A 24,863-nucleotide genomic window follows, 5' to 3' on the forward strand; every position below is an offset into this window, starting at 1 on the left:
GCACCACCACTGCCCAGCAAGCTCACTTTCTTGAAGAATTACTTTGGAAAACTAGAGGGCTAGTATTGTTCCCCAGGGGAAGTTTACTGTACACTGGGCACACTTTACTTTTGCTTCTACACTACTTAGGACTTGTTTTAATCATAAACATTTGAAAAGACGAACTTGAACCTAGACTGTTCCCTTGCCATTCGATGTCCTTGTACCCTGGAGAGCCCAGGAGCCTCATTTGGGCTGAGTGCTGTTGATGAAGGGGCCTCACCAAAGGTCCTGGAAAGCTGGTGGGAGATACGTTGAGTCTCTTTGTTTTGCAGGTACTAGATGAATTCTCCAAGCAGGTCGATAGAATAGACTGGCCAGTAGGATCCCCTGCTACAATCCATTACACAGCCCTAGATGGCCACCTTAGTAGATACCAGGTGAGTTTAAAAGAATGTCCTCTAGAGACTGGCCCAGAAGCTATGTGACCATCTGGAAAGGGTCAGTGACCAAGGCTGATGCACAGGCGAATCGTGTTTGAAAAACACAGAGACATTTTCAGACAGATAACCTAGGTTTTGAATTCTGTTCTGTGCCTTTTTATTGCGAGAATTATTGGTAGTTTCCTTAGGTAAGATTGTTTACAGGTAACTACTTCAGTCTCAACCCTGATTTTGTTCTGTCTCTTTCCTAGAACCCCCGGGAGGCTGATCCCATGAGTAAAGTGCAGGCCGAACTGGATGAGACCAAAATCATTCTGGTAAGCTGCAAAGTGGGAGAGTAAGCCTGAGCACCAAAGTGCAGAAGGAGGTGCCGCTGACCCGACACAGGCCATCCTAGCTTAATGAGAGTAGTCACAGCATGCCTCAGGGACTTCCTCACTCTCCCTCATACCCCATCATAGTCACAGTGCCCTGGACTTGGAATCCGGGTGGTCCTAGTAAGCATTCTGCCAGTGAGCTGCATCCTGGCCTTCAGCTGACGTTTCTGCTGTGTGAATTGCTCAGCTGTGTACAGGAGTGGAGAACGGCTTGGCTCAGTGGTTCCACTCCCACAGATGGACTGGCAGTGGCTGTGTGAGAAGGGCAGCAAGGCCCTCAGAGGGCCCCCATCTCTGTGCTCTTATTCTGCAAGGCAGAGACTGTAGTGCTGACAGACTACAGTTATCTCGGGATGCACTCCCTGTCACGGTGCTGTCAGTGAGCATGCAATCTATTGTGCATATGATATGTGTGTGTAATTCTGAATTTTGAAGGAGCCACTTTTTAAATGACAAAAGGAAAGTAGTTGAGATTCGGTATTATTTATTTAATCCAGAATATCCAAATATCTTTCTACCATGTCTTTAGTATAAAAAAGTCATCAATACAGTATTGCCTTTTATAAATTTTTGTTTTATGTGTAAGGGTGATTTTTGCCTGCATGTTCTATCACAAATACAGTGCTCTTAGATGCCAGAAGGCATTGGATCCCCTGGAACTGGAGTTGGAGATGGTTGTGAACTGCTGTGTGGGTGCTGGAATTGAACCCAGGTTTTCTGGAAAAGCAGCCAGTATGATTAATCACTGAGCCATCTCTCCAGTCGTACTAATAAAGCTTTCTGCACACTGAGCCTGAGTCTGCAATGTGTCTATGTTTGCACTTGAAGCACATTTTAGGGCTTGTCTCGTCTCAAGTGCTCGGTAGCTCTGTGGCTCTTGGGTCAGATGGCACAGCCTTCTCACTGTGTTAGTCTCCTGGGGGCTTGCTGTTGAAGTTTGGGCCAGGCTGGTTCCTTCTTGGGGCCATGTGAATAATGAGTGTTCCAGACCTTTTTCTGGTTTCTGGGGGTTGCTGGCAGTTCTCACTGTTTCTTAGTTTCTCCTGTGTCATCACATGGCCTTTTCTCTGTGTCTGCATCTCTGGTTTTATGGAGATGCTAGTTATGTAATTAGGACCACCCTACTCTAGCATCACTGCTTCTTAAACGGATGACACTTGGAAAGACCTTATTTCCGAGGATGTGAACTTTGGACACCATTGTCCATCCTAGTGCAGTCATAGAGCACTCAGAGATGTCTTTCTCTGCACACGTGTGCTTACAGTACACAAGTATAATGCAGACATGGTTTGTGTGAGCTTTCCTAGAGCAGTGCTTCTCTCGGTCTGTGCTGGAGAAATATTGGGAAAGCCACCGGGTCCTGTGCTGTTGGCACGACTGGAACATATTCTGGAACTGGGTCTCCGTGCTTGTTGTGTCTGCTGGGTAGGGGCCCAGAGGAGGCACTTGTAGCCATTGAACTCCGTAAGGACCTGTTGTCAGCAGACACTCACTGCACAGAGCTAAGAGTTCTCCTGTCTCTTCTGCCTAGCACAACACCATGGAGTCTTTGTTAGAGCGAGGCGAGAAGCTTGATGACTTGGTATCCAAATCAGAAGTCCTGGGAACACAGTCGAAAGCCTTCTATAAAACTGTGAGTAGCCCTGCTGCCCTCCTGGCAGCCCCCCCACAAAGCTGTTGCAGCTTGTCTCTCCAGCACTCTTGATTAGATCAGATTTGGGTACCACTCCCGGGAGCCTAAAGCAAGTGCTTCAGCCTCAGTGATGAGCAGCGTACACTCAGGCACTCCGCTGCATGACTGAGGCTGGTTTCAGACCTACCACCCACTTCCCATATTGGTTCCAGCTTTGGTCACCAGGGTTTTCCTGATTCCTCTGCTGAGAGAACAGTTGGTCTTAAGGAAGATACCAGCAGTTCACATCTCCGAGGTGGTTCTTGGTTCTCTAATACGTCTCCTTCCATTGGCAGGGTCCTCCTGCTGTCTGCCTGCCTCTCTCCAGGCATTACTTCAGTTTCCAGTTGTGAACATTTCTGTTGCTTTGTCTAATGTAGTTGGGTATTTTGCCTCGTGTATGTATGTGCACCACATTAATACCTACCGCCCACAGAGGCTAGAAAAGGACATAGAATCCCGGAAACCGGACTTGTAAGTGGTTGTGAGCTGCCACATGGGTGCTGGGTTTTGAACCCTGGTCCTTTGGAGGAATAACCGGTGCTTTTAACTGCTGAACCGTCTCCTCAGCTCCAACATTGTGTTCTTGGCCCACTGTGGGACAGTAGTAGTGCTGTCTGCCTATGCGTATTCATGTTGAGCTGCCGTATTGGAGGAAGATGACCAGGCAGGGTTAGAAGGGTGGCCTTTGACCACAAAGCAAGAATGGGCACAGTAGCAGCCCCTGCAAACATGAGCAGGAACCATGCAGCTTCTCTAGAAGACTGCCAGGCGGTCCGATAGCACTGCTGAAGTACTCAGCCAGTCCTGACTCCATATTGCTTCCTTCCCTTTTACATGGTCTGATTGTAGGAACTGTATTAATGTATTGGGAATATTAGTGGGTTGTGACAAAACCCTGAGGAGCCCAGCCTGGCAGATGAAGCTGTGTCAGGCCATGTGAGCAGCTCCCTTTGAAGCCCCAGGGCCTTCCCTTGGTTTGGTTTTGCTTTCTCTCTCTGATTGCTCCTCGGCACTCTTCAGCCTCTCCTTTTTTTTCTTTCAAGGCCCGGAAACAAAACTCATGCTGTGCAATCATGTGACATAGCCCACAGAGGCAGGCGCTGGATCGTCACGTCACTTCAACCCCTGGAGACAAGCAACATCCTAGAAGAGGATCTGGAGCCAGGCAGACTGTCTACTTTTATTTGACGTTCCCAAGAGGAATGGAGGAACGATTTAGGGGGGACATCGACGTTCATGTGTGTGGTTGTGACTATGGGAAAAAATTTGAGCTCAAAGATGTAATGTTGGGAAAATGAAACCATAAACTTTTAAGTGGCTCTTATAGGTGCTGAAGGACTTATTCTCAGCTAACCCTGGAAGGCTCTATGGGAGGGAATCTTTTTCCTGATCCTTGGTATGACTTAGGATTTCATTTGTGCATTAACAATATTAACTGTCCGGTGAATGGGGTGGGGGGAGGGGCCCGGGTGATAGGGCAGGGTTTGAACACTCCAACATTCTACTGCCTTGCACTGTGGGGGCTGGGAGAAGTCACCATGGCCGGTAACAGGCAGTGGTCACTGGGTCTTACATGTTTAGCTTGCCTGTCTGCTAGGACTGGCATTTGTCAGGAACAGGGCCCATCCTAAGTACCTTTATCCACTACTACAAAAATGACTTATATGAGGTACTTAGAAAGGGCCAAGCTGGGCAGGATGTGTAAGGACAGTTTTATCAGCTAGCAGACTGCGTGTGGGCTGGGGCTGTTCTGGCGTTGGGAGGGTCGCTGGGAGTGTCCAACTTTGGGGAAGAAGCAGATGCAGGTGCCTTCAGTGTCCAGTGTGGAGGAACACTCACCTGGACTTGCAGTTGGGCTTTGAACATCAAGATCAAAGTATCGGGTGCTGCACCTCTCAAAGCTGGTTTGATTTGTCTCTGTGCCCACAAGATTGTTCTGGCAACTGCCTGGGGCTTATGTGTCAGACAAGTCATTCTTGTGGGTACCAGGACAAGTGCCAGCAGCCTCCACATTTCCACTGCCCACCTCTGGTCTGACCAGCTCTGTCTCACAAGCCCTTCCCAACCAGACAGCTGCAGGGTGGAGGATGCTGAGGGGTTGGTCTGAGCTGGTACCATTGCCAGCACAGCCTACAGGGTAAACCCAGAATGTGCCAGGTTCCACATCACCTCTTCATGTTCTGCTGTGCACAGGCTATATCCGAGAAACCCTGTCTCCCCAAAAGCCACTGCTGGGATGCTGGCCTCTGAGTTTTGAGCCAGAGTTGTCTCACTCTGATGATCCCTACCCTGAGCCTGCTGAGCTGCCCTCAGAATGCCCATATGGGGAGGGGGACATCTACTATGGCTTCCAAAAATCCCCACTAGTTGCTGTACCTATTTCTCTGGATACTGCTAGCCAAAGGGCTCAGGCTCCCCCTAGAGTGGCCTGCCCACGTAATTTTCCCACTGCCACAGACCTTTCCAACCCAGGGTCCCTGGACGGCACAGTGCTGCTGGCACTTGTGGTGTAATAAGTGGCCTGGGTGCGCGTCTTTCTCTTGTTGCTCTGGGGGTCCTGGGAGGAGTAGAGGTGGGTGGAGGTAGAAGTTTGTGGGGGAAAGGTAACCTTTGCCTACGTGTGGCTGTCTACAGGGTCTGCTCGCTTACCCTGCAGTGGATGAGTTGTCCTGTGTTTCCCATCCCCCCACCATATTCTAATGTTAAATCACTTGGCAAGAGTGTATTTTAATAATGCCTAATTCCTCTATGTTCTGTCTGAAGGTTTCTGTCCAAATAAAATTGTCTTTTGAAATTCAGTTTCGTGTTTACGTTTAGCTTCAGGGAGGCCTCTGTGCCCATGTCAGCCAGTGAGGGGTGGGAAGACGCCAGGTATTTTGTTCTGTGGATACTAGGATCTGTCCTGGATAGGCCTCCAGACCTTTCGGGTAGGAGTGCTGGAATGGCCTTGCTGTCTCAGAACCCAGTTTTCTGCACCCCAAAAAGCTTGCCTGGGTGAGCTGCCTCTTCGCGATAGAATCCTGGAGAGAGGCTTGGTTTTGCCCAAGTTTCCCATTCCGTGCAGGCTGGCTGCAAACTTCTACCAAGCTTGGGAAACCTCGAGGATTTTGGGGAATTCCTTACTCCCGATGGGCACAGGTAACTTGTGAGGGTCAGCATGGGATTATTCAAATCTAGAGTATGGTTTTGAGTTTGAAATGGCCTCAGTGGCTAGCAATTAGTAAGGCCTCTGTCACCTCTGCCTCAGCGGCTCAGCTAGGCCTTGTAGCTTGTCTTTGGTGTCCTTGTCATCAGAGACCCCTTCTGCCCGGCTGGAGCTAGAAGCCCTGGATCCAGTGTGCTACCTTCTCCTGATCTGTGGACCTGGTAGTGTTCAGGGTAACCCAAGCCTTCTTAGAGTGACAGGTGTCTAAGGAGCTTCGAAATGTTCCTCAAGAGTGTCTGTCTCACCTTCATGCTCAGCCCCATACCAGATCGTTGACCCTGGGTGCTGCCCCTGAAAACTGCTGCCTGCCTGGCTGTCCAACACCCACAGAAAGGCTTCATTCAGGAATAATGCATGGTGGAGGCTCAGGCTCTGTAGCATGCTGCCTTCCTGAGGGAGGCCTGGCCTGGAAACACTCCTCCGATTACAGCTGATAGGAAGCTGGAACCCTAGCTAGAGAGCCCATTGCTACTGTACCTGTGGGCACTGGCCTAGATTTTTTTGTATTAGCTCTCAAGACTTACCTACCTACCGCCTGTTTGCCTGCGTACCTGAGAGCACTTCTCTAGGTGTAGCCCACAGAGACCATTAGGTAGACAACAGTGGCCTTCTTTACAAAGTGAAGATGTTTAGAAATGTGCTTAAGATGGGAGAGGAAGCTTGGGGGAGCGTTGGCCAGTTTTTGTCTTCTTGGGCCTCCCTACTGATAGTGGCTAGGACTGCAGGTATAGGGGCTCATCTTTGCAGACTTGAGCAAAGAAAGCACAGACCTAGCACAGATTACTGGGAAAGATTGGCCCTCTGCTTGGGCTGGAAGTGCAGGGGAAGCCTGGGAAGAGCCTCTCAGCAGCTGGGTCAAAGTTGGCCCACAGGCCCCAGCGCCTGGCTCTGGCCTTGCTGTCTTGGGTCCTGGCTCTTAGAGTCACTTTGCTCTTGGTTAAGATCTCAGACTTGAGCTCCTAGCTGAGACTCTCTGCAAAGCCTCTTGATTCTCCCTATGGTGACGACCTAAAGTAAACACTGTCCTGTACTGTATGCCTGCATAAGCCATGGGAACAGACTTGGCACAGGAAAAGTGCCAAGAAAAGTCAATATGTCAAAAGGAAGTCGAGAAAGGGGCTCAAGAGGATGCCTGGATTTTGGACCTGGGGCTCCTCTGGGTGCAGTGGCTGCCCTTTCCAAAGGCCACCTTTCTGGTTACTAGGATGATGGGCAAGGACAGGCCTTCGGGATGAAGAGAAACCTATGCCCTACTGATTGCCCTGAAGCACCCTATGTCCTTCCACCCTCACCATCAGGGGAGGTTCCGAAGCCACCTCTGGGCTAGGGAACAGGTAGGTTTGTATTCTGTGGCCGGGAATTGGCAGGGTCCCAGCATAAAGCAGTCAGCTGTACTGGAAGCGATTCGTTCTTTTTTTTTTTTTTTTTTTTATTTGCAGTTTCCCGAGACAGAACAAAATAAGAATAAGTTTTGTACACCTACAAGGCTCGGAAAGAAAAGACAATGGAACTCAGCAAAAAGAGAAGAGAGGAGGGTCACCAGTACTGCAGGCAGTGACACGCTCCAGCACTGGCCACAGTCGACGCCACCACCTGCGAACACCTAGCCAGTAGAGCAGACGTGTCCTGCTCTTTAGAGGGTCATGCAAAAGAATTGTCCCCCAGAAAAAAAATCCCCAAATTATCCCAGACAGGCAGCTTTGTGGAGATAACAAGGTGGGTGGGAGAGGAAAGGAGACCCCAGGATGTCAGGGTGGCAGGCCACAGGGCCTCACGCTGTCTGTGACAAGCCCTGCCTCTATTCCATGGCCTTGGGCCACTCATGGAGCCTGGCAGATGTTTACCCTGTGTCCATGGGTAGGGGGCAGCTGTCCTGGGCACAGTGTGGATCAAAGGTGGTATCCACTGAGTGTCTGTAGGTGGACAGTCCCCTTGGAGTTTAGGATCCTGTGTCCCGTTCCCCACTTCGTGCCCCTCCCTTGGCTTGATTTGTAGTAAAAGATAAAGAAAATCCTGGTTGAAAATGACGTGAATTTAAAGTGGGCAGCATTGGGGTGGAGGCCCACGGACCTCTGCGATCAAAGCCCCTGACCACCCCCACCCAACCCGGCTTTATACCTATCTCCCTAGCCTGACTTTGTAACATGTCCAGCCTTGATGATTCCCTCTGTCACCAAGGGCCACCCACGAGTCCAGGCAGCCGGCACCTAGGAGCACCACTGGGCCCTGGGGGTGGCACACTGTCCTAATGGACCCTCCCTCCACCCACTGGTATCCAGGCCCCACACCCATATATCTCTGCCCCCAGCCTGCCTTCTCTCTACTACGTATCTCTGGCCTACCTGGAAAGGCCTCACACAATACAGCCCTACCTAACCAATTTCGGCCTTCCATGTGCCTCTGAGGAGGCACATCCTCTGGCTTATTTCTTCTCTAGGCTCAGGTTAGGAAAGCACTCCTACCATCAAACCCTCACATGGACCTGCATTGCCCAGCAGTCTAAAACCCGACTTCTGGCCCCTCTTTATCACATTCTGCAACATTTAACCAAGTCTCGAGCACCCAGACTTCAAGCTCAGTGGACAAACCCCCTAGATGCAGCCAGCGTCTGCTCCCAGCTCTGTCCAGTATCTCGGCAACTCCGTCTTCGTGAGGGTCTGTTGCCAACTTCAGAGAGGAACTGCCCGGGCCAGGGGTGGGCCACTCTCGCTCAGCTGCTGGTGGCAGGGAAGGGACAAGAACCCCAAACAGGAAGGAGTCCATCCCTGCCCAGTCCTCTCTTCGTAGCTAGATGGGTGGGTGCTGCAGCCAGCCTGCCTTCCTAACCAATCCCTGCCAGGCGAGAGGCTTGGAGGCGAGATACATACCTCCATACCTCACTCCCCAAAGAACCAGGTTACTTTCTGATGATCTTGAGGACGAGCTTCTCCTACACACTCCATGGGGCAAAGGTAGGTCCTTGGCTAGAGGAGCACCCTCCCAGTCCTTCTCGGGATGAGGGACGGGTAGGGGAAGCAGGAACAGCAGCAGCTTTCAGGCACAACTAGCAGGAAAGGAGGCAGCCCCCAGCCCTTCCCAAGACACCTGACGCCACAACAGCCAGGTTAGCACGTGGGGCCCATGCATGGGAGGAGGATGCAGACGCCCAAGGTGTGGGGTGAGTGCGGTACCTACAGACTAACACAGTCGGCATGGGCACATTCACGCCCTGAGGGTCCCCAAAGCCAGGAGCGCAACAGACACATGTGGAGCTTGGGTGGGGGGGCGGCCCCACAAATGCCAGATTTTTACAGCTTTTTCCTTTCTTTAGGTTTGTTTGTTTGTTTTCCATTTCATCCGATGCCAATATTTTTTGTTTGTTTGTTTGCATGTGGTTGTCGTTGTCATCATCTTACTTTTTTTTTTTTTTTAAAAAAACAAATCACATCTGGTCTTGTTTTTCTGCAGACACAGGCACCAGGGGAGGGGACGAGGCAGACACAAACATGCGACAGGCAGGCCGTGCGCCCGAGGGCGGCTGGGCTCCAAACACCAACTCTGTCCGGTGAAACCAGGCGCAGCTCTGAAACAGGGGCAGGTCATCTCCCTCAGCACAACCTACCAGCGTAACCACCCAAGCCTTTGCTATTTGAAAAGGTTCTGGCAGGAGCCTGCCTGGAAAGGCAGTTGCTACCCGTAGGCTGCCTTTGCCTTGGTTATAAGTGGAGTTCAGGACCCACCCACCCTGACCACTGACTCCACCCCCGACCCACCAAGCTCTGGCTTGCGCAGCCGCAGCCGCAGCCGTTCTGGCTTCACCTGCTCACCCAGCGGGCACCCCACACAGCACTGGGTCACACCCCAGGTACTCACCTCACTGCAGTGGGGCCACTGGAGCGCCCGAGCAGTGGAAATGGACATTCTGCCACTTGCCGTCGCGGCGGTGCCACACACGGGTCTCTTCGGACTGGCTGGTGCGGGGTCTGCCCTGGCCGTCGATGTACTGTGTGAGGCGGATGTAAGCGATGCAGGCTGCATCCTCGCCGATGACGTGCACGTGCGGGTTCAGGATAGTGGTGTGGATCGGCTTGCTGTTCTTGGCCAGCACTGAGGACAAGCATGTCTTCTGAACTGACAGCACCAGGTATAGACACCTCCCACCCCTCCCATCTAGAATCCCCCCCCCATGCCCACCCCAGCTTATTCACTCACGGTTCTCAAAGTAGAATCTGTGGAAATCCATCCCTTCGACCAGGTTGCCCAGAGCTTCAGGCTCAAATGAGGTCAGGCCTGGGTCACAGATTTTCCTGGGGGGCAAACCCAAGTGAGGAGGGGCCCCATCCTCCATCCTCGCCCTCCACAACCCCCCACCCCAACCCCCCGGGAGACTCACGCATAGGCCTCAAAGTCGCCGTTGTTGACGGCCTCGATGAGCTGCTCTGTGGTCTTGATGATTTCCTGCTTCCGGGCTGCGGGGAGAAAACAGGGATGACCACTAGGCACTAGCCTGTCACACCCTTGGACGCCCCCACTTCCAGCAGAGCCCAAGTAAGGGGCCTTGGAAGATCGGGAGCTGCAGACGGGCATCCACACAGCTGCTCCCACCCTGGCTTAGGTCTGTCCTCTCCAGAAAGGACTTTGAGGCTCTGGCCCCTGTACCCAAATTGTCTCCATCACACTGGTCCTGCCTGTGCCTCTAATGACTTCCTCGTTTCCACATGCAATAGCTGTTTATCAGATAAAAGTATTCACAAGAAGCACATGCCCTATTCCGATTAGAAAATGTCTAAAACCCACAGATGGGAGGGGCTGCCCCCCCCACCCTCACACCCCCCCCCCCCCCCGTAATCAACCCCATTGCTGGACTCCCAGTCAGCCTCTGCCCTGCCTTGTTCTTCTGCTTCAGTTTCTAACAGTGTAGTTCACTTAATGGCCCTCTCTCCAACAGCTCTCAGGGGAGGGGAACCACCATCAGTAGGCGTGGTCAGAGGCTTCAGACTTCCTTGGAGGAGGGGTGTGAGTCTGGGTAGCTTCTGAGCAAAGGACAAGATGGCCTGGGACTCTTCAGAAAGATCCAGGTGTCTGTCTGCTCTATGCGGTTTCCCAGCCTAGCCCTGGGGCTACGTGCTGCTCACGAAAAACCCACCCTGAGTGTCCCACACCCCTCCGGTTCATTGCGTCTTCTGAGCGCTAGCTCTTGGCTTTGAGATGAACTTCGTTTTAATCATAATTTAAAACCTGAAGGCATAGAGACTAACTCTGTGGCAGGGCTTCTAGGATCAGTGGGTGTCTGGGTGCCCACCCCATCAGGTACTGAATCCACAACAAAGGTTGCCTGCTTCATGGAGGGGCCCACACATGCCACGCATGGGCCCGCACAAGGATATCGGCCTCTCCTGGTGAATATATGAACTGTGACTACTCTGGTGACGCTGACAGCAGATACTGCTGGGTGTCACCTGTGGGGACCCGGGTACAGTTATGTAAGAGCACGAGTATACGGAATCCACAGCACAAGGGGCTGGTGTGCGTGCAGTTCGTGAGTGTGAATATCTGTGTGCACATATGAGAAGGCACCCACGAGGGTCAATGTGAGTATCATGGAGGCATGTGCACGCATGCGTGCATACACATTTGTATGTGAGATGCATGTAAGTGTCCTTGTGTTGTGTATATGCATGCTATGTGAGCATGTGTAAGGTATTTGTGTGTGTGCACCCATGGAGTTCCCCCATCTTGGAAACCGCCGCCCCAACTCAGATCCCTTTCTGCTGTCCTGTTTCAGTTCCTTTCCCTATTCTTACGTCTGAATCGTGTCACCATTTGAACTCAGGGTAAGGTCATTGCCATTGCCCACCCTGGGATGCTAGCTCTGGTGGTGAGCTATGAGCTCCCGGAGGCCTGTGTTTCCTGTCCTAGCCTCACAGCCATGTACCTCACTCTGCGAGAGTACCAAGGCTCTGTCCCAAACTCACAACAGCTCTTCCTAGCTTTACCTTTTGGATCCCAGGCAGCATCTGGCACTTTGGTCCCCAAAGCAGTGCCTCTGCCTGCTTCCCAGTGTCCATCACTTTTGTCACCACTCAACCGGTCACACTTGTTCTTTCTGGCAGCTCCTTCCTCAGGTCCAAGGGAAGTACCCTCTGCACTCCACCCTTCCCAAGTACCTCAGTGCCCTATTCCTCCACAGGAGTCCCTCAGCATATGGCAAAAGTGGTTGGAAGTAAGATAACAGCACTGTTTGGATTCAAGCATGCCACGATTCCACCTTTCACTGTGGTAAGTAGACTAATTTTCTGCTTAAAGAAGTTAGGTTGTTTTCAAACAAAGCAGTATAGCCTATTCATGACCACAGCACCGGTCAGAGGTGTGAACTGTGCTGGAGCTTGGGAATAGTGTTCTGGCAAGAGCTACTGGCCCATTTAACAGCTAGGGACACTGAGGCTGCCTATGAATGGGAGCTGGATACCTCCTGACCTGCAGAATGGCTGCTGCTCATCAGACCCCAGTGGAAATCAAACGTGCAGGAGAGAGGCCAAGAATCCCTGACCTCGGGGACAGCTCTCATGGAGAAACCCGGGACCAAGGACAAGCTGCAAGTCCAAGAAGCCGAAGAGATGGGCAGGGTTTTGACTGGGTCTCGAAGTGGGAAAATTACTCGGACCACAGCTCTCCTGTGGGAAGCCATGCAGCCTAAAGAGGCTGAGAGTATCTGGGTGGTACCAGAGAAGGTTTCGTGTCCCTCCCACTGGCCCAAAGCCCCCAACCTTGCAGCTGTTAGGCAGGGCAGCTGACTAAGGATCAGTCCGGATCAGCCTGAATCCTGTGTAATCCCTGATTAGGATGTGAGGCCTGGCGCTCAGAGAGCATTGAGTGGGGAGGGGCTTGAGCCTAAAGAGACCTAGAACCTAGTTGGTGAGTTGAAACCTTCCCAAAAAGAGAGGACCCAATACCATCTGACATCACCCACATTTCTCTCAAAAGTCTTTTCTTTCCTTCAGCCAGGCCCCTCCTAGGATGGCAAGATGCATCCTAGTCCTTCTTGAAGCCCCCTCCTGCAGGACCCCTTTCCCTAGTCAAGCTCAGCACAGACCTTACAAGGGCAGATCAGTCTCATAGCCTCTAAAGTGATGTGGTCACTTGCTGTGGAACCGCAGACCCGTCTAGGACCCGGCCTAGGAGCAACCACCTGCTCATAGCACAGACCCCTAGGGCAGATTGTGTTCCCCAACAAAAACAGTGTGGCCCTTGGGATCAGATGAGAGAGCACCCAGACAGGACAGATGCTGTCCAGGAGCTGTCTTGCACTCACCAGGGGTGAGTACCCACCCATGCTTTGTCAGTACCGGCTACTATATACCCCTGCCACTGTCCCCCTTCCTCAGCACCAGAAATAACCTGGCCGGCTCCTCACGCCTCAACTCTGATCCCCTCTGCCGACCACGGAATACTTTGGGGGGGGATTCATAACCTCCAGAGGCTGTCCCTTACACAGCACAAATCTGTTATCCTCCCCCGACCCCCCACCAACCCGCACACTGTGGCCCTTGTGGGTCACTGCAACCTCTTCTCTGTTCCGGCTACCTGCATCACTCCCCCACCCCAGCCTCGTAGGCAGAAGTAATTGGGGTAGGCCACCCCAAGCCCACCTCTCACAGCTACTCACCCAGCCACTGCCCTGCCATGCCGAGGCCCTGGCCCAGCCTCTTCTCTGTAGGCATCTCAGCACCACCCCCAGCCCCGTGTCTCCCCAGAGGCGGGGGAAGTGGTGGCTGCAGCCCTGGATGTCATCCATCCCTGTAAGTGATACTGGCGACAGTCGGCACACAGGCTGAAGAGCCACCTGCTTGTGCTGCTCTCCCTAACTCATCCTTGGGGCTGCCCCGCCCCCAGAGTCCAGCCTAGCAGCCAGCATAGCAGGATTCCCAGAAGTTCCTTTTCCTGTCCTCTTGTACAGGAAGGTCTCCCCGCGCACTGGTGGGCACCTGCTCCCCACTCTCTCCTGTCAGAATGTGGTGGTGGCTGGCTGCGTAGAAGCAAGGGCTCCAGTGAAGTGTCTGGGAGCTTTGCCACATACTGACCTCACGCACAAGCACACCCTCCATGACCGTAAAGTGCATTTACTGAAGCCCACTGCTTTCTTCTCGTATTCTGACACGATTTCCCTGGCAGATGCCGTGACCCCCTATCTCTCCATAGGCTGGTTATTCCCAGAGTCAGGCTGACCAGACACCACGATGGGGGCTCTCGCCCCTCCATGGAGCTGTCAGGGCCACTTAAAATGCTACTTACATGGGGTGGGCAAGGGGCCAGGGAGAGTCGGAGATGGGCAGGGTGGGGGGCCCACTGGTGGGAGGCCCTCAGCTTCTGGGGTCCCTGAGCCCCGCCTCACTGAGTTGAGGATGTCAGAGATCCTGGGGGCTGGGGCAGAACAGACATACATGAATACAGGTGGGAAAGACATGCAGGGGAGAAACCATCAGACTGAGAGCCAAGCCGGACAGTAGGGGCGGCCAGAGGGAGTGTCAGAGCATCAGGAGACACAGGGGGGAGCGGGGAGGTCAGTGTGGGGGGTGGGGACATAAATGTTGGGGAAGGAGGCACGAGGAATGCAGATGCTTTTGTCTGTTCTAGCGTGCTGAGCTGGAAGCCACTGAAGGCACAGGACGCCCTCCAAGGAGAGGTAACCTGGCCCCAAAGAAGCCAGAGGCTAGGCTGCAAGTGACTGACCTTTGAGAGGTACGTGACAGGTAGGTGGAGGACGGGATGAGAGGGAGGAGGGATAGTCATATGGAAGCACTGTTTTGGCCCATGTGGGTAGATCAGGCCAGCGGGGTTTCCTTCTTTGACCTCCCCTGCCTCGAATGGTGAGGTAAATGGTGTTCAGGGATAGGGTACATCAAGAGCCAAGGGCTGCTCTGGAGATAGGCTCTGGGGTAAGGTATGAGTGACTTAGTAAGGCTAGAAAATTCTTTGCGCAGATGGGCTAAGGGCTCCACCCTGTTACCGAGGAGTGGGCCCGGGATGAAGTGAGGGGAGCGGCGTGCAGGAAAGGGGTAGGGGGTCTGAGATGAGTCAGAGGCATTGAGCCCAAAAGGAGCAGTTAGGAAGCTGCCTCACTGTGTTAGCGCATATGACTTGAATAAGGCACCCTGGTCCCGGGTGGGGAGCTTGGCCGTGCATGGCGGGGGCAAGAAGCTGAGCCATTCTCGGTGAGCCCTCAGTAGCAGGGGCAGCAAGCCTGGGTGGGGGGCTACTACTTACACGGGGTGGGCAGGGGGCCTAGGAGACCCGGAGACAAGCAGGGCGGGGGCCCCACTGATAGGGGTCCCTCGGCTTCTGGGGTTCCACAGCCCCTTCTCACTGAGTTCAGGATGTCAGAGATCCTGGGGGCTGGGGTGGAACAGACACACGTGAACACAAGGCAGACAAACATACGAGGAGACGACAGAACTGACAGGACGGGGGGAAGGAGGGTCCCTGCTCTTACCACAAGGGAATCTGGGACCCGGCTTCCTATTTGGTGCCAGGCTTAGCAGCGAGAGCTGCCAGGGACAGAGGGAGGTTTAAGTGGGCCCCAGAGGCCTAGAAGTCATAGCCAAATCCTTAAGGGACTGTGTAGTGACCGTGAGCAGGAAAGCAGGTCAGGAGAGCATCCCCACAGATCAATAGAGGCCTCTGGTTGGACCAAGGCAACCATGGGGAGCCCCAGTCTGGGGGATGTGTGAGGACAGAGCTGGGGCCAACAGTCCAGGCCTGTCCAACCCTTGGCTCTTGAATGGCCCCTCAGAGAACTGTCAGGCCCTTCCAAGTTATCCCCATAGCAGCAGGGCCCAGGCTACTTACACGGGGCTGGAAGGGGACTAATGGGAACTGGAGATGGACAGGACAGGGGGCCCTCGGCTTCTGGGGCTCCTGAGCCCCTCCTCACCAAGCTCAGGACATCAGGGACCCTGGGGGCTGAGGCAGAACAGAAGCAAGCAGTAGATGGGTAGACACTCAAGACAGAAGGTGGCAGAAAGAACCAAGAGGCACAGGGCAGAGGAAAAGGTTACAGGTGTAGAATCCCAGGCCACTGCTGGGGACCTAGGGGACAGAGGCGAGGCAGTCACTCTTGGGGGCACCTCAAGGTAGGTGTTAGAAGGTTCACTTTGTGGGCCCGTGCCAGGCCCTGCAAACCTTCAGCTAGGATTTTAGAGTGCTTCTCACCAAACATGGTGGCTTGAGAGGTGCCCTGGCTCTGCTAGAGCTCTGGTACATGGCTGAGGTAAGAGTGCCCCTGCCCTTCATTTCTGAGGCTTCCCCTACCTTTGGCTCCTGCCCCTACCTCCAGCCTCGTCTGCTGCTTCTGTCCCCTTGCAGGCCTGAGGCCCAGCCACCCTCCCTTACAGCTCAGTGTTCCACTGTCCAACTCAAGGCCAGAATTTTGACAGAGAGGTATGGGGAGTGTCCATGGTGCTGACTCAAGGGCCTGCTTCAGCTTGTAGGGGGGTGTACTCCCTTAAGTTCAAGGACCAATGTCCTATGCCGATTTCCACTTTGGAGTGTGGTGGAATCTTAGTCAGCATTGCAGCTGGGGTGGAACAAATGGGTAAGCTCTGTTTGATTCTAGGGTCCGTCCTAAGGGCAGGTTAGGGCTCCATGGACAGCTTGAAGCTGTCGGACCTCATCCCAGAGAGGCAGAGAGAGTGGGAGAAGCTAGGAGACCCCACTCACTGATAGCTACTGGTCTGTGAACACACATTATCACTGGCAGGGCTCAGGGTGCGGTACCGAAGTCCACCTTAGGAGGGAGCTCCTGAGCCATCAAAGGACGCAACATGGGTCAGCCATCTGGCCACTCAGGCTGGACAGAACCAAAGCTTAGGAACTTTGAGAGAAGAACAACATCCCGATCTCATGTACTTCACACCCTGTGAGAACCGAGTTCCTGGATCCCGGAATGGAGATCCCACACGTGCGCTACCCCAGCCAGGATGGCCTGAGCATTCTCCAACTCACACCAGACAGGCCCTGGCATCAGGCCCCTGGAGCACAGCAGGACCAGTGATGCTGCAGAAGACCCGCCCACTACCAACAGGCCCAGGCCAGGCCTCTGTGATGGTACCTTTGGCATCTTCGTCCTCTATGGTTGTGTTGGTGCTGTCGGAAGATTCCTGGGGAGACAGAGGAGATGGGGGTCAAGATGAGCCAAGGGCAGGCAGGATACCTCCAACGGTGAAGCCAGCCTGGGTTCCAAAGCTACTCTTGAGGACGTTTAGGAGACATCCTTCCCACCCCAGCAGGAAATATCCTCAGGGGGCAGGGACTGGGGAGAAGGTTCTAGATGTGTGTGTCCTCAGGAGGGCTCCCATCCCTGCAGGCCACCACATCTCCAACAGCAAGGGCCTCAGCTTCACCTTCCCTCAGAGACTCGGAGACACTCGGCTGGCTATGAGAGAGCAGGCCTTTTGAAATCCCGAGATGGAAAAACACGGGACTTGACCGACTTTTAGTGACGGAAGGCCCTGAAACTCGGGAGCGGGCACACATCGTTAGCAGCTTCTAGGTGAGGGATTCCTTCCCCTAGAAGAGATGATACCCCAGATGCCACTGCCCCTCCTAGGCCTGGAACTTCAGTAAGGCCCTTCAAGTGGCAGAGGAGCCCATGTCAACATATCCCCAGACCTCTAATGGGTCCTTGGCACGGACAGACTGAATTTGGCTCTGGGCCAACACTGAGGGCCTTCCGATGCAAAGTCAGGCCTTTACTCTGGTCCAGAAGGTTAACTAGTAGTCCCTCAGAGGGGAGTATTTCCTCAGCGGACACGAGGGACCAAAGGGTACCAGACACTGAGGTAGTAGGAAATCAGACATTTGGCACTTAGAACTGTGGGCATATATAGCTGCCCTCCGTCCCTGGCACGGAGCTGGGCCAGGTGCAGGTTCTAGCCAAAGGAAGTTGGGGTTACCCACCGCATCACCTTGTCAGATCATCATGGAGCTAGGCCTGGGAACAAGTCTGACCTGCCGGCCCAGCGCAATCGCTGTACCGTAAGCAGTTCCAACGCTTGCCCCTCTCTCCTACCTCACAGCACGCCAGCCCCTCCCGGCCCCGGGTGATGATGCCAATGTGATGAGGGAGCAGATGGCAGAGCAGAGAGGAGGAAGAAGCACTGGGGCCACACCAGGGGGTGGAGGTGGAGAACAGCCTAGGAGCAGAGGCTCCTGGGAAGCAGGCCGGGCGGGCCCCAAGGGCTGCAGCAGGAGGCCAGCCACGTGGTGACTGTGAGCTCCCATCGAGGGGGCCGTTATGTCCTGCGGTGGCCTCGGGCAGGTAGGCTGTGGGCGCTGCCCTACATTCGGGGTCACCACACATCTGCTCTCTATCAAAGTCACAAGAGCTTGTCCCAGGTCACCGTCCACACCCTCCTCCTGGGCCCACACCTCCTGCCCAAGGAAAGGGTGAGGAGTGGGGCGTGGCAGTACCTTAATGCCGTCCACTGGGTTATGGATAACGGTGGTTTGAGGCTCCTATAGAGGGCAGCAGACAGAGGGAGGAAAGAGAGAGGGAGAGTGAGAAAGAAGGAAGCAGAGGATGGGGAGCCAGGGAGCCAGAGGAGTGGGCAGCCGCCAGGGTCTGCCCAGAGAGAGTGTAGAGCAGAGGGACAGGGATGAAGGCAGAGGCGGTCAGCAAGATGGCCCGGTAAGAATGGAGGCAGCGGGTGGTCAGCGATGGCCCTGGGTGACTGTAGAGAAGGCCTGACAGATGCAACGGGCAGGTCTGCCCAGGCCAGAGGCCAGGAGAAATGGAGCTCACAGGGCCTGAGAGAAACTGTAGGTGTGTGTGTGTGTGGGGGGGGTTCTACTCCTGGGAGTTCTCCCCACCTCCTGCCCCAGCGTGGGAGTGGGCACAGGATTGGAGATGCCGTGGGGCTTGGGGTAGCTTATGGGATGGACTGGATCAAGGTGGGGCTGGCTGTGAGGCCGGTGTGAGCCGCCCCCAGGGCACCAGGTGAGCTAAGGCCTGGCCCCCTCCTGCAATAACCCTGCTGCTCTGAGCCAGCTCTCCGGCTCTGGCCAGGATGGCTTTCTTTGGTGCTCCCCAATTTGGCCAAGGTGCTCCTATGGGGAGCACCTGTGTGGGGCCCGTGGGGATACCAGGTGTGCTACCAGCAAACTCCTAAGATCCATGGTTCAGAAGGCTGACGCCTGACACTACAACTCCACGACCCTGGGAAGATCAGCTGTGAGGACAAGCTGTGAGGTTCACCTAGACCAAGGTCACCCAGGGCAAGGAGGCTAGAAATGGCCCAATACCTTCTCAAGGAACAAGGGGGACTCTAGTAGGGGGTGTTGTGGGCACCTTTAACCCTCCTCAGCAGGGGCTCCCCAAACTTTCCTCTCTGTAATCCACAGGACAACATGGTATATGGCTCTGACGAAAACAGTCACAGGTGGGCAAGCCCACTGTTCCTTCAACCGCACACTTCCCCATTACATAACCATGGCCCCATTAAACTCAGGAGGCAGCACTCCAGGGTACAATATCTGAAGAGCCCAGCCTGGGTTGACCTCTCTACAAGGTGGGGTCCCTGGCCTCCCTCCGTGGCCTCCAGGCCGCTTCTCACTAGAGCTTCTTAGGGGGAGGTGATCCAGAGGTCATCGAACTGGGAAGTCATACCTCTCTCCAGCATCTGGGCTCCTGGGGGCTCCCAGGGAAGGGCTCACCAAACAGTTTTACATCTGACTGATCTGGGGTACCCTGACAGTGACCTCTCCTCTTGGCATTCAAAACCCGCAATTCCATTGTTTCCACGTGGGACTGGTTTGGTCAGAGACAGGCAGAGTCTCACCAGACCCTGCCTCACAGGGCCTCTCTTGACAGTGACATGAGCAGGGGCAGGGGTCAGTACCAGGGCGGCAGGAGGGAGGGATCCTTTGGGGCTGGTGATGGCCGAGCTGTTTTTGGTGCTGTTTGTCTGGGGCTGTGGAGAGAAGGATAAAGAGTTGTTAGGGAAGAAAGGGTACCCTCCCTAGTCAGGCCTCCGTTGGGTAAAGCCAGAACCTTGGGGTCAGCAGCAGAGCTCCAGGTTCTGCTTTCCTTCCCTGTACCCCACAAAGGGCTTGGCTGGGGGTCTCACCTTGACTCCGTCTGCTTTCTTGTTGAGTAAACTCTTGGCTGCTGCATTGGGAAAGAAGGAAGGAAGGATCGTGAGTTCCTAGGGCCTAAGATCACTGTAGCTCCCACCCCTTCCCCCACCCCCTTCCCTCTCTTCAGGAGCAAAGCTCAGGTCCTGAGGCCAGAGGCAGGTGTGGCCTTGGCACATGGCCTGGCCCTAGCAGCTGCAGAACCCCAGGGTTGCTGAGTCCAGCTGCTTGGGGTGGGGGGAGCCTCATCCAGAACCACCCTGCCCCCAGCATCTTCAATGGCTCAGGAGCCTCCTTGTCCCGTGCCTATGACTCCTGAAGGGCAGGCGGGATGATCTGCCCTGCCTCCCATTTCCCTGGACGGCGCCAGATCAGGACCGGAAGGCATGAGAATGCAAAATGAAAGGCATGCTCAACCTGGCCCTGCCCTCTGCACTTCTGTGTTCTCACTAGGATGGTGAGCCAAAGCTGGCTGTCATGCCAGAGGGCTTCACCCAGCCCCCACCCTCCGCCTTCGGAGGGCCAACAAACATCTGCCCCAGGGCTACACCGCTTGGCCTCCCTGTCCTCTCCTTGAATGGCCCAGCAGCCCTTGCCGTGGGACTACTTCTTGGTGGCCATGACGGAGGCCAACACCAACCACTTTGCCCATGAGCCCTGGCAGACACCTGGGCCCAGGAAATGGAACCCTTGGTTTCAACACTCCCCTCGGAGAGCAGGACGGTCCTGCCGTTGCCCCACCCTTTAGCCCCAGAACTTGCACCCACTAGAGCAGAGCTTAGAGTTTTCATTACAGAATTAAAACAGTAAAAAAAAAAAAAAAATAGAGAGTGAGAGAGAAGGTCAGCTTACCTTACAGAAAAGGAAAGATGAGGAGAGGAGGGAGTGAAGGAAGAGAGGAGGAGAGAGAAAACAAGATTTGTGTTGGTTCAGAAAGGCCCCCACAAGGCAGCAAAGCCAGCCTGTCCCCAAGAAGAGCCAAGTGGCCACTTGGCCAACACAGCAGGTTAAGGCAGTCATGGCTGGCATAGCACAGGGAGCATGGTACGCAGTTCCTTGTCTCCAAAGCCCTTACCCACAAATCCTGTACACTAGACATTGGCTGACCATACCTAACCTCAGCCTCTCCTGCCTACTAGTGGGGAGCCTACAGCGGGCATGGTGGGGACTTGGGGACAGCACATTTAGTCCTGGGGCTGTAACCTAGTCAAACATGGTCTTCTGCCATAGCAGCGCCACTGCTGTGATCAGAAACGCAAACTTGCAGGCCACAGAGTAAGAACTCTGAAGGGTTCTGCGTGCCCATACCTCTGAGGGCAGTTCTTTTCAGAGCCCAGACTTGGGCACTACTGCTGCCTCCTGACTACCTCCCTCCCTAGCCAGATGACGCACTTTGAGCCCCTTACCTCCACCAGGCTCTGTATGCTGGGACATGGGGACATGGCAACTGAAACCACATACCATCTTGGAACCTGAATGCTTTTGGAGTACCTCTGTGGCGGGCACTGGTTCCCGACAGCCATCCTCCATCATGGTTTTGGTGCTTGTCTCATAAATTCTGTCACAAGCGGGTCTCTCTGAAGCGAAGCTGCCCTCCACATGTCATCTACAGACTTGGGGCTCCCTAGACCTTCAATCCCAGGGTAGCCCCAAGGGGTGTTCCTAGGGCTAAATGCTGACTTCCCATTTCTTTATAGAGTGGACTTTGAAACATCTCTGGTGTGTCTCGAGACACTCCCTGGAGTTGCCCAGCATAGCCCTCCTCCTTGTCTATGGCTCACTCTCCTCCATCTTCCTCCATCGTCATCCCTAGAGACCTGCATTGCTCGCCCAGGCAGCACGGGCTTCTGTGGCACAGGAACTGCTAAGGGTGAATTGCTGCTCTCAACCGACACTTGAGACTGGCAGAGCTGGGAGATGGGACCCTCCCTGGAGCCCAAGGAAGTAGGACTGTCCTGCTTTGAGGGTACTTGTTATGGCTTTCTGGGCAGTAGGGGAAGACGGACATTTCTAAGAGGTGGCAATTTCAACAGGTTCAACAGTCTGCAGAAGGTGGGCTTGATTTCCCCCCACCCCCGCCCCAGCAGGCCATACAGCCAACCCAGCCTGTCCCCTGTTGGATTCTGTGTTAGAACCTAGGGAAAGCCATTATTGGTCTGAGATTCGGTAGTGGCGTTTCACTATCCCTCAGACATCCTTGGAGGGTTCTCACGGGGAAAGACACACTGGAAGGGTTGGGCCTGCTTCGATCCCAGGACTGTCTTTGATCTTAAAAGGGTTCCATTTAAGCCCTCAAGTCTATCAAAACCACAGTTCCGGGCTGTGTTACTAGGAATGGTATCTGTGGTTTATTGGGGGGTGAACACATTATTACCAAGCCGGCCATAGCACACTTGGACCCAGATGAGCCATGCCTATAGCTCAGACCTAGAAAACTCAGGCAGACATCAACTTTACTTCAGCACTTCCTGTTCCTCTCACCGATAACCTATATAGCCTAGACACATGGGTGCATGGCCCAGCCTCCTTGGTTGCATGGGCTCTGGCCGTCGCTTCCTGGAGACTGGCTTTCTCCAGCTCCCCTATCTGCCCTGGATTAACTATGGCTCCCTGCAGCCAGGAACCTGCATACTCCACTCATACAGGAGAAGCCACTTCTGCGGTGTCTCGAGTCAAAAGGATTTAGAAGGTGCAGCCGGAGCCAAAGTGGACTAAACAAACATGGTGGGGGAGGGGGGATTCCAGATACTTAGAGTTGGGGGCTCTTCAGATCTGTACTCCCAACTCAGGAGGAGGGCATTTTCCATTTCCAGGTCTCAGGCCAAGCCATTACCTCCAGCCCACAGCCAGCCAGCCTGACAGTCACAAGGCACCTTACTGCGCATGTCTGCTCAATGGGGGCGGGGTGGTGGGAGCCAAAGTGCAAAAACGCTCTACAGCAAGGGTCTACAGCTGTCAAGGTGCTCGGACAGAATCACGGAGAAGGAAGACCCCCAATGTGTGCCCTTCGTGTGTGGTTGGGCTGGGCCGACCTAACGGAGTAGATGGGACCTTCAGCTCTGCCTTGCTCTCTCTCTCTAGTCACCGTGGACAGCCATGCCGAGCTTTGTTGACATGCACTGACCTCCCTCCAGGACAGAGGGACCCTCAGCTCCTGGGGCAGAACCACAACATGCAGGCAGCCTCATGCAAGGTTGCCCCGGCTCACTTGCAGGCAGGCGAGCATTGCAGCAGAAGTCCTGGGCGGAGCATGGCTCAGAGGTGACCTGTCTCACGCCACTGTCCCCTGGCAATAGGGCCGCCCTGACAGCCGCTAGCTTTATATAATTACTTGGGAGCGTCTACAACGGGCCCCTGTGGGCAGAACAGACAAGCCTAGGGTGACCTAAGCATCCCCCAGGAGGAGGATCCTCTAGTAGGTGATCATTGCTGTGGTCCTAGTGGTGTTGTGAGGTGGGTGTGGGCAGGCGTGTGGAAAGGGCTGGTCCTCAGCTGGCTGGGAAACCCGTGCTCGATCCTCAGCTGACACTCAAGGCTTTAGGAGAAGCTGAAGCTTGGCTTGGGTCTATGTGTTCAGTGGCGACTCGAACCTTGTGCTGCTGGCTGGCATTCAGTTTGGGTGGTGACTACGGACCCCGTGGTGAGGGCTCTGGGTCACTGAGCCCTCAGAAGGTCTCACACCATCAAAGGGACAGATTGATGGAGGTTACCTCCTCCCCCAAGGGAGTTCGGGACCAAGTAAGAAGGGTCTTCAGAAAGAACCCTTCAGTTCCAGACACTGATAGCACCCCACTTTCACTCTGAGGAATTGTAGCACAGACCACCAGACCCTTGGGCCCTACAGATCCTTGGGACATGTCTCTATCCCCAAGCCCTGATCCAAGGGCTCCCCTTTCAGGGCTGATACCCTCCAGCAGCAGGCTTAGTGGCTCCTGTGAGATCAGGGTCACTCTGAATTGGGTCTCCAGACATCCAGAGGCAGAACCAAGGGTCTCAGGCAAATGCATCTGGGATTTGATGTGACCTCTCTCTTACAGATGATGAGACAAGAGTGAGGGGCAGCCTTATTGCCCAGGGCAGGGCTTCAGCTGGGATGTGACAGGAGCAGAGCTCCCAGGGGACTGCCTGCCTCCGGGGAGGCTCTGGGGGTCTGGCCAGTGGCTGCGTGCAGCAGGGGGGCTGCATGCCAACAGGAGGGATGGGCAGGAGCGGGTGGACACTGGGCAAGACACATCTACCTTGTTCCACCAGCCCCATGGTGGTGCCGGAGGCCGCGGTGGACATTGTGGCCGGAGCGGTGGTCTGTCTGCCCACTGTTAGCACCGGGTTAGAGACGAGGGGGGGAAGGGGGCGGACACAGACGTGGGGAAGGGCGAGGTGAGGAAAGAGAAGAGACAAAGGAAGCAGAAGAAGATTAGAGTTAAAGTTTAGGTAGGGGATGGCTCCAGAATCCCTTTCTCAGGATAGTGAAACAAGACTGGGCCGATAGACACTGGAAAGCATTTGCCTCCTTTCTCCTTAGAACACCCCAGTGGGGCTTCTTGTGCCCTGTGGGGCATGCGGGGCACACAGCAGACAGGACAGTCCCATTAGTGTTGATGTGACTGTGTGCCCATTCCCGGCAGTACAGCATCACAGCAAAGTAACAGGAGGCAGGGTACCAGATGCAGACGCACAAGGAGAGACGACCATGAACGCTCGCACATAGTGTCAGACGACGAAGAAGCCACAGACATAGCTGTCCGGGCACTGGGGCCAACACTGTCCCCCCACGCGGGCCCCATGGGTCTCTAACAGACCCTTGAGACTTCATTTTCCCATCACCCACCCAAACAACCAGGGTAGGCGGCCCACTTACAAGTCACCCCGTGCGCGGACCTCAATCTCATCCACCCCCACTTCGGCTGTCTCCCACACACAACACGATGCTCAGAGAACTGAGGACAAGGAGGCCACAGGGCTGCCCAACAGATGCTTGGACGGATACAGGTGGCAGGCCAGGTGTTGGCAGCACAGACACTGGGGTGTCAAGTAAGGGACACAGACCCAACGACACGGAGGAGGCAGGACTGGGG

The 24,863-nt window shown here is 54.5% G+C and overlaps 2 protein-coding genes across 12 annotated transcripts in view; one reads left to right on the forward strand and one right to left on the reverse strand.

The window, feature by feature from the left end:
* Ykt6 (YKT6 vesicular SNARE protein) overlaps nucleotides 1-5,272 on the forward strand; it is a 42,949-nt gene extending 37,677 nt beyond the window's left edge. For both annotated transcript variants that reach the window (XM_087584266.1, NM_031692.3), the window contains exons 4-7: nucleotides 315-419; nucleotides 674-739; nucleotides 2,331-2,432; nucleotides 3,518-5,272. In XM_087584266.1, the coding sequence (XP_087440392.1) occupies nucleotides 315-419; nucleotides 674-739; nucleotides 2,331-2,432; nucleotides 3,518-3,553 (309 nt within the window). In that variant the 3' untranslated portion in view covers nucleotides 3,554-5,272. The remainder of the gene's footprint in view (nucleotides 1-314; nucleotides 420-673; nucleotides 740-2,330; nucleotides 2,433-3,517) is intronic.
* A 1,818-nt stretch (nucleotides 5,273-7,090) lies between these two features.
* Camk2b (calcium/calmodulin-dependent protein kinase II beta) overlaps nucleotides 7,091-24,863 on the reverse strand; it is an 88,866-nt gene continuing 71,093 nt past the window's right edge. Inside the window, exons 13-24 of one of the 10 annotated variants that reach the window (XM_087582266.1) lie at nucleotides 24,027-24,101; nucleotides 19,782-19,819; nucleotides 19,554-19,625; nucleotides 18,127-18,171; nucleotides 16,766-16,814; nucleotides 15,505-15,618; nucleotides 14,923-15,051; nucleotides 13,951-14,079; nucleotides 10,052-10,127; nucleotides 9,871-9,965; nucleotides 9,532-9,765; nucleotides 7,333-9,241 (exon numbers count right to left, since the gene is read on the reverse strand). In XM_087582266.1, coding sequence (XP_087438392.1) covers nucleotides 9,533-9,765; nucleotides 9,871-9,965; nucleotides 10,052-10,127; nucleotides 13,951-14,079; nucleotides 14,923-15,051; nucleotides 15,505-15,618; nucleotides 16,766-16,814; nucleotides 18,127-18,171; nucleotides 19,554-19,625; nucleotides 19,782-19,819; nucleotides 24,027-24,101 — 1,055 coding nt within the window. In that variant the 3' untranslated portion in view covers nucleotides 7,333-9,241; nucleotide 9,532. 10 annotated transcript variants of the gene reach the window in all.

This window comes from Rattus norvegicus, chromosome 14, assembly GCF_021556685.1.
Source record: "Rattus norvegicus strain SHRSP/BbbUtx chromosome 14, alternate assembly SHRSP_T2T, whole genome shotgun sequence".
NCBI lineage: Eukaryota > Metazoa > Chordata > Mammalia > Rodentia > Muridae > Rattus > Rattus norvegicus.